Genomic DNA, 14,078 nt, shown 5'->3' on the forward strand with positions numbered 1-14,078 from the left:
TATATATATATACATGTATATATATGTGTGTATATATATATATACACACATATATATACATGTATATATATAAAAAATTTTTAAACAGGTCATCAGAACACCTCATGGGAGAGACTTCGATGACTCTTTGGAAAGATATGATGACTATTTGAGTTCAAGGTCACGTAGCAAGCCCCAGCATTCATCCAGGACCTCACTCGTTCATTCAGCACCCTCTACAATGCCGAAGCATTCTCCAAGCCCTGTGTTAAATCGTGCTTCTCTCAGGGAAAGGTAATGCTTGGTCTCTATTTCTGTACTAAATTTTTGAGTAATCATCATTAGAAAAGAGCAGGCAGGGCTTCCCTGGTGGCGCAGTGGTTGAGAGTCCGCCTGCCGATGCAGGGGACGCGGGTTCGTGCCCTGGTCCGGGAAGATCTCACATGCCGCGGAGCGGCTGGGCCCGTGAGCCATGGCCGCTGAGCCTGCGCGTCCGGAGCCTGTGCTCCGCAATGGGAGAGGCCACAACAGTGAGAGGCCCGCGTGCCGCAAAAAAAAAAAAAAGAAAAGAAAAGAGCAGACAGTAATTATGTATGTGATGTGATTATTCGTAACGGGATAATCTGATTTTAAGAGACTTACTTTAAATTGTTTTTGTTTAGAACATATTGCATATTATACAATGCTAGATACTCCTCCCCAGCCCAGTTCTCTCAAAGTGAGTTTATTAACTATTAGTGAGTTTATTAATTAGGGTCACTTTAACCCTAATTAAATTTTGTAGTTCCCAAGTGAAAAATAGAGTATATGATAGTTTGTTTTTAGTAGATTCATAGAGATTTAGTATTATAGTCATGGCTTATGTATAAAAATAGCATAGGTTATATTTTCCTTTTAGTGATAATGATGATACTATATATTATTGGTACATGGCGCCTATTTTCCTCAAATTACCTACCCTCAACTTGCCAAGAGAATCGTCTGTCTATCTTAACCTTATGTAAAGATTCTAGTTCTCCCTCTAAAAATGCTTTGGCAAACAAAGTTAGACACTTGTTATAATTTGAATGTGAAAGAAAGAATTCTTCTTCATCTGTTTTTGTTGTTGTTGAATCCAAATTGGAAATTCCTTGCCTCCCTCTTGGTAACATAGAAAACAAGAGTTGTCATAAATTAAAAAACAAAACCAAAAACCCAACCCTGGGTATTTAAGAAATTTTATAGAAATTTGAAAACCTAAGAGATATGCCGTCAACACATAGAAATAAAACCTATCTTTACAAATGGTATCAAAAAGCTAAAGTACCACACCAAATTCCTGCAGCGTACTTAGGGCTATCAGGCATAAATAAGGAAGTTTAAATTAGCTGTAGAGAGTCTATCAAAAGTTCATCTCAAAACTGATGATTCAAACAAGAGTATATCAGTTTGGAAACTGTATTAAAACATCTCTGTCTTGAACAGATAGATTTATCTGTTTCCTCATTAGCCCTGTAAGCATTTGAAATGGGTATATGAAGGTATGCTAGAGACCCTCATCCTGAGATAGGGAATTTTGATGAATGTTGCTTCAAGTGTATTAGAATTATGCCTATGGAGATCAAGTTCAGACAGATAGGTAGGTAGGTAGGTAGGTAGGTAGGTAGGTAGATAGATACATAGATAGATAGATACATAGCTAGATACATAGACGGATAGATACATAGATACATAGATAGATAGATACATAGATAGATACATAGATAGATACATCTGTATATTTACATAGGGAGATATATGTCTGTGTATCTATAGGCTTTAAAAGTTCAGGAGAAGCTCTTGAAGAGAGGTTTTTCTACTGAAGTCTGGTAACTTGCATCTCAGTTTTCAGGGACTTTCTTTGATTTCCATGTCTGCTCAGATGTTCAGATATTCAGTTGGTGCTACACTCTTTTTCCCTACTTTTAGAATTAAGCACTTGTGGTTTTCTTTTTTTTATTTTTTGTGGTATGCGGGCCTCTCACTGTTGTGGCCTCTCCCGTTGTGGAGCACAGGCTCCGGATACACAGGCTCAGCAGCCATGGCTCACGGGCCCAGCCGCTCCGCGGCATGTGGGATCCTCCCGGACCAGGGCACGAACCCGTGTTCCCTGCATCGGCAGGCGGACTCTCAACCACTGCGCCACCAGGGAAGCCCTTGTGGTTTTCTTGATTAGGTTCTTTGCCATATCTGTAGGTTTTCAAGAATTTTTTTTACCTGTATCTCCTTGGAGATGTTTTTATAAATATTGATTTATTTTTCTACCTTTTTGCATATTTTGCAGAACTCTCCAGTTGTCTACTACTATAGTAAAATATCAATTTTAGTCTTGTGTTATTTTATCCTTGTATATAATTGTCCCAGCTTTGAAGCCAGGTTGATAAATTCTTCACTGAGGCTATTTTCAAAAATTCTTTATTGAGGGTAGCTAAAGTCAACTGTCCCTTTTTCATATTTCAATGCAGGGGATGGTTTAGAGTAGGTAACAGCATTTACACATTTATTTTGATGTTGGATAGTAGATATAGATAAATAAGTTCTTTGCCAGAAGGATATCAGTGATTCAAATATTAAACATTACATATTTTACTTACGACTTGAGGAAATTTGAGGTACTTTTAAAATAAAAGAATATAATGGCAATTTAGTTTGAATACATCTAAATAAGTTAATAAAATTTTATTGGGGTACTTTCCAGGGTAAATAAACTTTTTTACTTTCACTAACGTAGAACACCTCTGCTTTGAGTGTATTTTCTAAAAAAGGTCTAGATCTAGTCTATAGAAGAAAGTAAAATATGTCAAACAATATGTCTTTAAGACATTACTAGGAACAAAAACATTTTGTTCTTTTTAGCACACTCAGTACCACATCTTTAAATATAAGTCATTCTCTGATCTGGCTTTCAGGTCACCGAGAAATATACTATATTTATACAATCCATTGGAATCAATAAACAATTTAAACTGATGTAAATGTAGATTTTATGTCCCAGGCAAACTTGGGAATATGACAGAACATACAGCTCTGGTTTATCTGGGTAAATCTTCATTAAAATTAAATAAGTTTTCCTCTAAGATTGCTGTAAAAAGCTGACTCCTTAATCATGTATATGAATAAACAGACTTTTGAAAACTTTACCAGTGACTCTAAGCAGATGAATTTATTTACAGTGAAAGTCCTTTTTGCTTTAAGCCTATTTAAAGAATACCTCCAATAGGGTTAGCACACCATGCAAGGGTTTCAATTTTGATTATAAGTGTTACATTTCAGAAGCAGTTTTCTCCTTAAAGTATAAATATTAATATTATGACTTATAATTTATATTAGCTTGTAGAGTTATTACTAAAATCAGACTAAGAAATAATAGAAAATCTAATTTAAAAGGAGCTGATATTCTTTTTGATCATGCTAAAGGTTTTGCTTTTTGTAAATGGAGTTAGATTGCTAGGTAATTATTTCTTATACCACAGCACAGACTAGTGGATCCTCTCATAGTATCATTGAAGAGATCCTCTTGGAGCTGGATATTTGGGTCTCTGATTTTCAAGATATGTTACATATGTAGCAAATAGCAAGGTCTGCTGATATATTTCCATAAATGCAGCAACACTTCCTATTACAAATGCAGGAGATTAAAATTTATATATAGTTGATCATCCATTACTGATTGCATTCTTTAAAACAGATTATGTAAATCATTTATCCTGCTTAACAGTTTATACTTTGTGTAAACACGTAAAATTATAACTTTGTAAGAACAAACTGGGAGCTAGAAAGTTTTAAGCAACCTGTTAACATTTTAGTACTCATTCCTTTATAAAGGAATTATCAAGAATATGTCATGTAGATGCATTATAATCAGATGGATGTGGAAATTTTCATTATTACTTGTATAAAACAAATAAAGTAGCTTAATTATACAAGTGCCAGTTTTGAGTTTGGGAAGGGCATGAGAAAGAGGAATAGTTGCTTTCCTTCTTCTTTGACATGTTTAATTTCAAGACTGGAAAATAAGAACTAATTTTAAAGGCACTATAGGTGGAGTTATTGCTCTAATGTAAAAATTTATATCTTTATTTAAAGATAAACCTCTGAAGAATTATGTATGGAAATTGTTAAAATGGTCAGATATATAGATATGCTCTCCCCAAATCATGTCAAACTTTATTATTAAGACTGTTAATGGAACATATTGTGAGGACTTAATACTACAGTTGAGAATTAGTACCTGATTTTATATCTGCCTCTCACCCTCGGTCAAAGAAAGAAAATACGTTATTTTAATCTTTTTATGTTATCACATAGAGATAAGAAAAAATAACTTTCTGTGTCTGGCATTTGGAAAGATTTACTTTTCTGTCCCTCTGGCTACAAGTCCCCTTTGTTTTTTATGCCTACAGATTCCATTCTGACTGGTGTTCACCTTCAAACTGCGATGAGATCCATGACCGGGTAAAGAATGTCTTGAAATCACATCAGGCTCATCAGAGACATTTATATGTTAGTTTCTAAATTTTTCTTTTGAAGGCTTTTTATAATTAGGCATGAAAACCACCCAAGATGCTTAAAGCTCGCAAAGTTTAATCACTGGGAAGGAATAGAAAAGATACAACCTCCATTTAAAGGAAGTCAGTGGTTTTGCTAAAGGCAATGTATCTAACTTCCTGCTTGACCTGAGTCATTATGCAAAATGTTTGACACAGATCATGTGAACTATAAAAAATGTTAGTGATAACTATCTCATAAAGAGTCAGTAAGTAGTGACTTTATGATAATTTTTTCACAGCCTTCAAAATATGGGAACCCTTGTTTTGTGACCCAGAATAAAGCAATTCCATTTCCTGCAAACAGATTTGATTAAATGGTAGAACGAGAGATGGGATGAGACATATGTATTTTGGAGAAGTTTCCCAGCTGATTTTTATGTTAATTAAAACTTAAAAGAGGAAAAGAAGAGGTCAGGTTTATCAGGTTTCATATTAGAGAAGATCAGTATGAGAATACTTTCTGACATAAGGCAAATAAACATATATATGAACAACAGCTGGGAAATAATTACAGTATATTATTCTTTTTGTGTTTGATTTCTTGTTTCAGTCATTAATTTAAAAACAATTGTTTATCATGAGTCATGTTGGACACCAAGTTTAGTCCTGGAGATATAACTGGATTATGTGACATTGACATCAGTTTGTACTGTTGAAAGTTTCTGTATGCATATTGATTTTAAATTAAATTTGTTTTCAAAGTGTAATATAGATAGTCCCAGTGACTGTCACTCCCAGGGTTAACATTATCCTAACTTCTAATAGCAAGATTAGTATCGTATATTTTTGATCTTTATACAAATGACATCCAACCATGTCTTTTCCCTTCTTTTCGTAGTTACTTCATTTTGTTTTTTCAATTCAGACATTTTTGCAATACAGACATCTTGTTATATGGTTCTGCACTCTTGCTGCTGCATGGTATTTCATTGTGTGAAAATACTGCCATTGATTTATGCATTCCTCTGTTTATGGACATGTGGGTTGTTTCTGGTTTGAGCTATTTTAGGACTGCTATGAACAGCTTATTAATCCTTGGGTAACATTGTATACATTTTATTTGGGTATGTCCCTACCAGTGGAATTGCTCATAGAGTGTGTAAACATTAAGCTTTACTAGATACCACCAAAGACTTTTCCAAGTGATTTTAACAGTTTACACTCCCACTACCAGCCTGTGTGAATTCAGTTTGTCCTCGCTACTACTGATAGGTTGTGTGTGTGTGTGTGTGTGTGTGTGTGTGTGTGTGTGTGTGTATTTTAATTTTGGCATTTTGATAGTGAGAAATAGTTTTATAACATAATGGTTTTAATTTGCTGTTTCTTGATGACTAGTACATATGTTTATTGCTATTTGGATATCCTCTTTTGTGAGTACTTGTTCAAGTTATTTGCCTATTTTTGTACTGAGTTGTCTCTTTTTTTGTTTTGTTAAAGTTCCATGTTGATTTTTGATATGTCAGATATATGTTTTGCAATTTTCTTTTTCCACTCTGTGCCTTGCCTTTTCATTCTCTTAATGGTATCTTTTGATGAAAAGAAGTTCTTACATACAATGAATCAAATTTATCTTTTTTTATTAGCATTTTTACAATTTTTGTCTTGTCAACAGAAATAATAAATCCAAAATAGGAATAGAGAAAAGCTTTATTAGAGCCAGACTGAGGACTATAGCCGAGGACACTTGAATTGTGAAGGAGAAGCACTTGAATTGTGTTCTGCCAGACTACAAAGCGGAGGAGGCTTATATCAGCAAAAACCGCAGAGTTACAGTTGGGTAGATGAGTTAAGTAAGGATTGGTTAGGGTCCGAAATGGCTGTGTAGTCACAGGGGGAGACCTTGAGACCTTCAGGTTGCAGCTGGCTGCAGCTGCAGATGTTGTTTTGAGAACTGCTGGTGGTATCCTTGAGTTTGATACAGTTCAGAAAATTTCAAGGTCTTAGTGATGCAGGAACATGTCTGAAACCACATCCACAGTGACCAACTGGCTCCATTTTGGATGCCTGAACCTCAGTTTCATATCTTGTCAGAACAAAGAACAAACATCAGACATGACAGGGGTACAGTCCTTCAAAGTTTCCAAAGAGACTGATCAGCACATACACAGCGAGTCAGCATGACCACAGTGTCTGAGAAGGGAACCGCATCTTCGAGGGAGTACTAGCATTAGTGTCATAGAAAGGGCCCACATTTATCCCTATCTTCCAAGTGGACATTCTAAACAGTCTGGTAAGTGCAAAGTGCATTTTTGTTATTTGCTGTTGTTGTTGTTTTTAGTTAAAGCAATTGTACAATGTACATTTGACAGACCATAAGACTGCTGGCTCTAGTTAGCATAAAGTTCAAGCCAAATGATGTACAAGCCAGAATGATTCCCCATACCTCAATATGTGAAAATTTCTTCCATCAGTCTAGTTCAAGATTCTATCATATGTTTTCTTCTAAAGGCTTTTTGTTGGAATTATTTTTTTCTGTATAGCGGTAGGTAGGTGTCAAATTTCATGAAAGTTTCAAGTTTTATGATTGTGAATATGTCTGTTTTTCTTTCTAGTTCTGTTAATTTTATGTTATGTATTTTGAAGCCAAATTGTTAGTTGGATACAGATTTCAGACTACGATACAAACCTCTTATGTAAACGTTCCCTTTTTGTTTCTAGTAATATTTCTTGTTTCACAGTATGTTTTGTCTACTAGTTGTATAGTTATAGCAGCTTTCTTTTCCCTAGTATATGCATGGTGTATATTTTTCCATCCTTTGCTTTTTATCAATATATTTAAAGTGCGTATCTTGTGAATAGCACATGAGATTTCTTTCCAATAATGAAAATCTAGAATTTTTATGTAGATTGATGCAGATTTTATTTGGATTAGTAACTTTTTAATTATCCATTTCCTTTTTATTAACTCATTATTCATTTTTTTACTATTCTGTTATTCATTTCCCTAGAGATTTCAACTTGCATATATAACGAATTATTTCTTTGTTGACCTCCCCAGTAATGTTGGGACCTAAAAACAGTTAACTCTTTTTTTAACCCACCTCTTCTTTTTTTTTTTTTTTTTCGTACGCGGGCCTCTCACTGTTGTGGCCTCTCCCATTGTGGAGCACAGGCTCCAGACGCGCAGGCTCAGCGGCCATGGCTCACGGACCCAGCCGCTCCACGGCATGTGGGATCTTCCCGGACTGGGGCACGAACCCGTGTCCCCTGCATCGGCAGGTGGACTCTCAACCACTGTGCCACCAGGGAAGCCCCCACCTCTTCTTCTGAACATCTATTATCATGAATTTTGATTCTACGTATATAAAACACACAACAAATTAATTTTGTTTGCATAGTAATGTTTATTCATTTTAATCACATATTTACCCTTTCTATTATTCTTCATCCTTTCCTGCAATTCCATATGCCCATTTGGATTTTTGAGTCATTTTCCTCCTGCCCAAAAAACTCCCTTTAGTACTTTCTTTCATGTTATTATCCTGGCTTTGAATTCCAGTTTTGTTTGTTTGAAAACATCATGATTTTACTTCTGTGTAGGGTGGTTTTACTAGATATAAAGTTATAAATTTCTAGGTTGGTGGTTATTTTCTTTGGCACTTTTTTTTTTTTTTTTTTTTGCCACACCGCATGGCTTATGGGATCTTAGTTTTCTGACCAGGGATTGAACCTGTGCCCTTGGCAGTGAAAGCAGTGAAAGTAGAATCCTAACCACTGCACTGCCAGAGAATTCCCTCCTTGGGCACTTTAAAGAAGCCATTCATTTGTGTCAGTTGAAAAGTCAGCTGTCATTCCTTTGCAGTAATGTGGAGTTTCCCCCCTTTGTTGCAATTAAGATTTGCTCTTCAACTTTGTGTTTAGTAATCGTACTGTGATATACCTAGATGTAATTTTCTTGGATCAATTCTACGTTAAGTTTGCAGAGCTTCTTAAAGTTTTAGGTTGATATCTTTCATCAGTTTTGGAAAACCTGTTCATTCTTTCTTTAAACATTGCTTCTGCCCCAATATCTATTTACTGTCCATCTGGAGTTTCCAGTTACATTTATGTAAGGTCTTTAGACTGTGTATCATATGAATCTTATGCTTATTTTGATGTTTTTAATTCTTTTTTTTCTCTCTCTCTCTTTCTAGTTTAGATACTTTCTTTTGAAATGTCCTCTAGTTTGCTAATCCTGTCTTCTGCTCTGTTTACATTGCTGTGAAAACTATTTGAAACTTCTTGAAAGACATAACTTTCAAGAACATCTTGAAAGACATAGACTACCGAGGCTAACTCAAAAAGAAATAGATAATTGCAATGGTTGTATATCTATTAAAGAAATTTAATTTAGAGTTAGGAATCTTCCATAAAAGAAAACGCTAAGCCCAGAGGCTTTCTCTAGTGAATTCTACCAAACCTTTAAGGAAAACATAATGCCAGTTTTACACATTCCTGAAACTAGAAGAAAGAATACTCCCCAGGTCATCTTATGGTATCAACATTTCTTCTGATGCCAAAACCAGACAATGACATTACAAGAAAAGAAAAATACAGACCAAAATCCTTCATGAACATATATGTAAAAATCCCTAACAACATATTAGCAAATTAGAACCAGAAGTATATAAAAATGAAAATACATCCTAATCATGTGGGCTTATTCCAGAAATGCAATGTAAATTCCTCCTATTAACATAGGAGGAATAGGATTAACATAGGATTAAATACATATTTGTTCTCAGTGTCATTTCAATAGGCAGAAAAAGTATCCAGCAAAATTCAACTCTATTCATGATAAACACTCTTAGTAAAGTTGAGGTAGAAGGATACTTCGTTAACCTAATAAAGACCATCTTTGAAAAACCTACAGCTAACATTATACTTAATGGTGAAAGACTGAATACTTTCCCCCTAAGCTCAGAAACAAGGCAAGCATGCCCTCTCTCACCATTCCTTTAACATCATACTGGGAGTCTTAGATAATGCAGACAGGCAAGAAAAATAAATAAAAGGCATAAAGGTTAGAAGGGAAGAAACAAAACTGTATTTGCAAAGGATATGGTTATCTATGTAGAAAATTCCAAACAACCTAAAAGCTCCTAATAAGTGAGTTTAGCAATGTCACAAAATACAAAGAAAGTAATATTTCCTATATACCAGCAATGAACAATTGGAATTTTAATTTAGAAAACCCATACAGTTTACAATAGCACCAGAAATTGAAATACTTAGGTATAATTCTAACAGGATTATACCTAATGCAGGACCTGCATTCTGAGAACTGCAAAACACCATTGAAAGAAATCAAAGAAGATAGAACTAATCAGAGATATACCATATTCATGGATTGGAGGACTCCAAATTAAGATGTCAATTTTCCCCAGTTTGAACTCTAGATTCAATGAAATGATAAAACTCCGTCAAGCTTTTAAATAGATATTGACAAGCTGATTCTAGGATGTATAGAAAAGCACAGGAACTTGAAAAACCAAAACAGTTCTGAAAAGAACAAAGTTGGAGGACCCACTACCTAATTTTAAGACTTACTGTAAAGCATAGCAATGAAGACTGTAGTATTGACTAAATTATAGACACAGATATCAAGGAATAGGAGAGATACTCTGGAAATAGACCCACACAAATATTGATTTTTGACAAAAGTACAAAGTCAATTAAATGGAGTCGTTGCATTTGTTGTCTTTTTAACACATGGTTATCGATAAACGAAAACAAAAACAAACTCCTTGACACATAATTCAAAATATATCCTAGGGGCTTCCCTTGTGGCGCAGTGGTTGAGAGTCTGCCTGCCAATGCAGGGGACACGGGTTCATGCCCGGTCTGGGAAGATCCCACATGCCGCAGAGCGGCTGGACCCATGAGCCATGGCCGCTGAACCTGCGCGTCCAGAGCCTGTGCTCTGCAACGGGAGAGGCCACAACAGTGAGAGGCCCGCATACAACAACAACAACAACAAATATATATATATATATATATATATACATATATATATATATCTCCTAGACCTAAAACATAGTAGAAAATCCACTTAATTTATATTTAGCAATGACTTTAGATATGACACCAAACACATGATCCATAAAGGAAAAGCAAAATTATTGATAAATTAAACTTCATTGAAATTAAAAACTTTTGCTCTGTGAAAGACACTGTTAAGAGAATAGAAAGACGAGCCCTTGTCTGAATGAAAATATTTGCAAATCACATATATAATTAAGGACTTATATCCATAATTAAAATGTATAAAAACAACTCTTCAGACTCAACAATAAGAAAATAAATAACCCAATTAAAAATGGGCACATGAAGCTTTGCGCAGTGGCAGTATCGTAGCCAATGAGGTTTATCCGAGGTGCGATTATTGCTAATTGAAAAATGGGCACATGATCTGAACAGACATTTTTATCCAATTAATATATGAAAAGATGCTCAATAGTCTTTACAGAAATGCAAATTAAAACTGCCTGAGATGCACTACACACATATTAGAATTTGTTAAACAGAAACATCCCCCGACCCCAGTGCCGCAAAGAAACCCTGCAAAACTTGCAGTAGCAAATGCTGTCAAGGATATGGAGCAACAGGAATTCTCATTCGATGCTGGTGGGAATGCTCAGAGGTACAGCCACTTTTGAGGACAGTTTGAAGGTAGTTATGTATAAGTTTAAACATACACTTATATGACCCAGCAGTCCTTTTCTTAGCTGTTTACCCAAGTGAATTGAAAGCATATCTTCACACAGAAACCTGTACATGAATGTTTATAGAAACTTTATTCATCATTACCAAAAACTAGAAGCAAACAAGATGCACTTTAATTGTGAATGGTGAACAGACTGGTATAGCCATTCAATCGAATATAATTCAGCAATAAAAAAGAATGAGCTATTAATGTATGCTACAACATGATGCATCTTAAATTTAGTTTGCTAAATGAAAGAAGCCAGAACCCCAAAGCTACACATTGTATGATTTTATTTATATGACATTGTTAAAATAGCAAAAGTTAGGAGATGCACAAGCTGTCGACTACAAAGAAACCAGCCTCACAGGGGAATTTTTAGGGTACAGGAACTGCCTGATATACTGGTGTGACTGATATATAATTTTATGCATTTGTCAAAACTCCTAGAAAAATGTACATTAGAAAGAGTTATATTTATTGTATTAAAAATTAAAAGTGTGATGTTGGGTCTTCTGAAGAATTAATGTAGATTATATTAAACTAGCAGTATTAAAAATACAAGACTTATCTTTAAATTAGCTTATCTAAATTACTTTGGAATATGGTATTTTGGCTGGATACTGTAACACTAAAGCCAAAAAGAACTACATGATCACTATATTCTTGTTTAGGGATCACCAAACTTTTTCTGGAAGGAGCCAGATAGTAAATATTTTGTGAGTCTGTGTGCCATAGAGTCCCTGTCACAACTACTCAGCTCTGTTGATATGGCATGAAAGCAGTCATAGACAACACATAAACAAATGAGCATGACTGTGTTTCAATAAAACTTTATCCATGTGAATTTCATGTAATTTTCATGAAATATTCTGTTTTATCCCCCCAGTCATTTAAAAATGTAAAAATTACTCTCAGCTATCAGCCATACCAAAACAGGCAAAGGGCCAGAATTGCCCTGGGAGATGTTTGCCAGCCCCTGCTCTAGTAGATAAATGTGTTTCATACAGGGATATGAACTAACAATTCTGAAATTACATCTATATAAGAGTTGGATAAATAAGTAAATAAATTGTGGATAAAACAACCAGGTTTCTTATTGTCAGAAAAAAGAAGTTATAAAGAAACAAGACGGGAAAAAGCTAGAATGAACCCTGGGAAGTTGGATTAGAGTCTGAGATGACAGTTTTAATTCATGTTTATTTTAATATATACAGATAGATTAATTCAGAGATATAGATATATGAATATACATGGGTTAGTATACACACATATTTCCTGTCTTTGCCCTCTGAAAGGGCCTAGAAGGAGTGACAACCCAATAGCAACATGGATACCCAGCTCCCAGATCTAATACCTATCATGTATTTCTAAATACCTATTTTCTGTGAAAGTTACCAGGGCTTTTTTCTTAGAGCAATAGCTAATTCTCGGGGTGGAGCAGGGAAAACAGAAGATTAGCATAGAACATCTTGTAGTGTGGAAAGTGAGGAATTGTTCAAGAAAGGTGAGGGGAATAGGGGCATATCAAAATAGAGACATAGATGTAGAGAACAAACCTATGGACAGCAAGAGGAGAAAGCGGGGGGGTGGGTGGTGGCGGTGTGATGAATTGGGAGATTGGGATTGGCATCTATACACTAATGTATAAAATAGAAAATAAGAACCTGCTGTATAAAAAATAAATAAAAACTCAAAAAAAAAGAAAGGACACAGGAGCAACCTGAATGAGCCCCAGTGGCCATTTCTGGAATAATTTGAGCAACGAAATAAATAGCATTAGTATCAATTATAATCCAAACAATAAAATAAATATCCATGAGTCCACACTGATGTAAGTGAAACAATGAATGACTAATGGTGAGAATGGACCAATCTTCCTTACAGAAGAATCCTAAATAATAATTGTTGATATTGCCAACTCCAGGAGATAGAGCTTAATTCTTCTCTTCTTGAGTGTGGGCTGGACTTGGTTTATGTCTAAGAATAGAGCATGGAAAAAAGAAATAGTAATTTAGGTGGAGAAATCTGGCAAATGACACCACCTTATTATCAAAGTGATCAAGATTAACATCACTAGTGATAACTCATGTTGATAGCATGTATCCTTTGATATCAGGGGATGTGAAGGGCACGTCTGTGTCATATGGTTCCCCCAAACCCATAACCTTAGTCGAAACATGAGAATACATCAGACAAAACCAAATTGAGGGCTTCCCTGGTGGCGCAGTGGTTGAGAATCTGCCTGCCAATGCAGGGGACACAGGTTCGAGCCCTGGTCTGGGAAGATCCCACATGCCGCGGAGCAACTAGGCCCGTGAGCCACAACTACTGAGCCTGCACGTCTGGAGCCTGTGCTCCGCAACAAGAGAGGCCGCGATAGTAAGAGGCCCGCGCACCACGATGAAGTGTGGCCCCCGCTTGCCACAACTGGAGAAAGCCCTCGCAGAGAAATGAAGACCCAACACAGCCATAAATAAATAAATAATTTTTTAAAAATTGAGAAATTTTTTACAAAATACCTGACCAATATGTCAAGATCATGAGAAACAGGGAGAACAGAAACTTGTCACAGATTGGAGGAGACTAAGGAGAAATGATGACTAAATGCAACATGGTATCCTGTATTGGATCCTGGAACAGAACAAGTACATTATTGGAAAAACTGGTGAAATCCAAATAAAGTCTGCAGTTTAGGTAATAGTATTGTACCAATGTTAATTTCTTGGTTTTTGCAAAATTTACTGTGGTTATATGAGATGTTAACATTAAGAGAAGCTGGGTGAAGGGTGAAGTTCCTGTGTACAGGAACTCTTTATCTTTGCAGCCTTTCTCTAAATCCTAAA

At 35.5% G+C, this 14,078-nt stretch overlaps 1 protein-coding gene and 1 pseudogene across 3 annotated transcripts in view; both read left to right on the plus strand.

The window, feature by feature from the left end:
- Window positions 1-14,078, plus strand: part of SPATA6 (spermatogenesis associated 6) — a 153,349-nt gene that overhangs the window by 96,111 nt on the left and 43,160 nt on the right. The window contains exons 10-11 of one of the 3 annotated variants that reach the window (XM_019937843.3): window positions 89-273; window positions 4,401-4,500. The exons of 1 other annotated variant lie outside the window; for it this stretch is intronic. In XM_019937843.3, coding sequence (XP_019793402.1) covers window positions 89-273; window positions 4,401-4,500 — 285 coding nt within the window. The remainder of the gene's footprint in view (window positions 1-88; window positions 274-4,400; window positions 4,501-14,078) is intronic. One more of the 3 variants, XM_019937844.3, reaches the window with a different exon arrangement.
- On the plus strand, window positions 10,858-10,988 carry LOC117310013 (U4 spliceosomal RNA; annotated as a pseudogene).

Source organism: Tursiops truncatus, chromosome 1 (assembly GCF_011762595.2).
Source record: "Tursiops truncatus isolate mTurTru1 chromosome 1, mTurTru1.mat.Y, whole genome shotgun sequence".
In the NCBI taxonomy this organism is placed as follows: Eukaryota; Metazoa; Chordata; class Mammalia; order Artiodactyla; family Delphinidae; genus Tursiops; species Tursiops truncatus.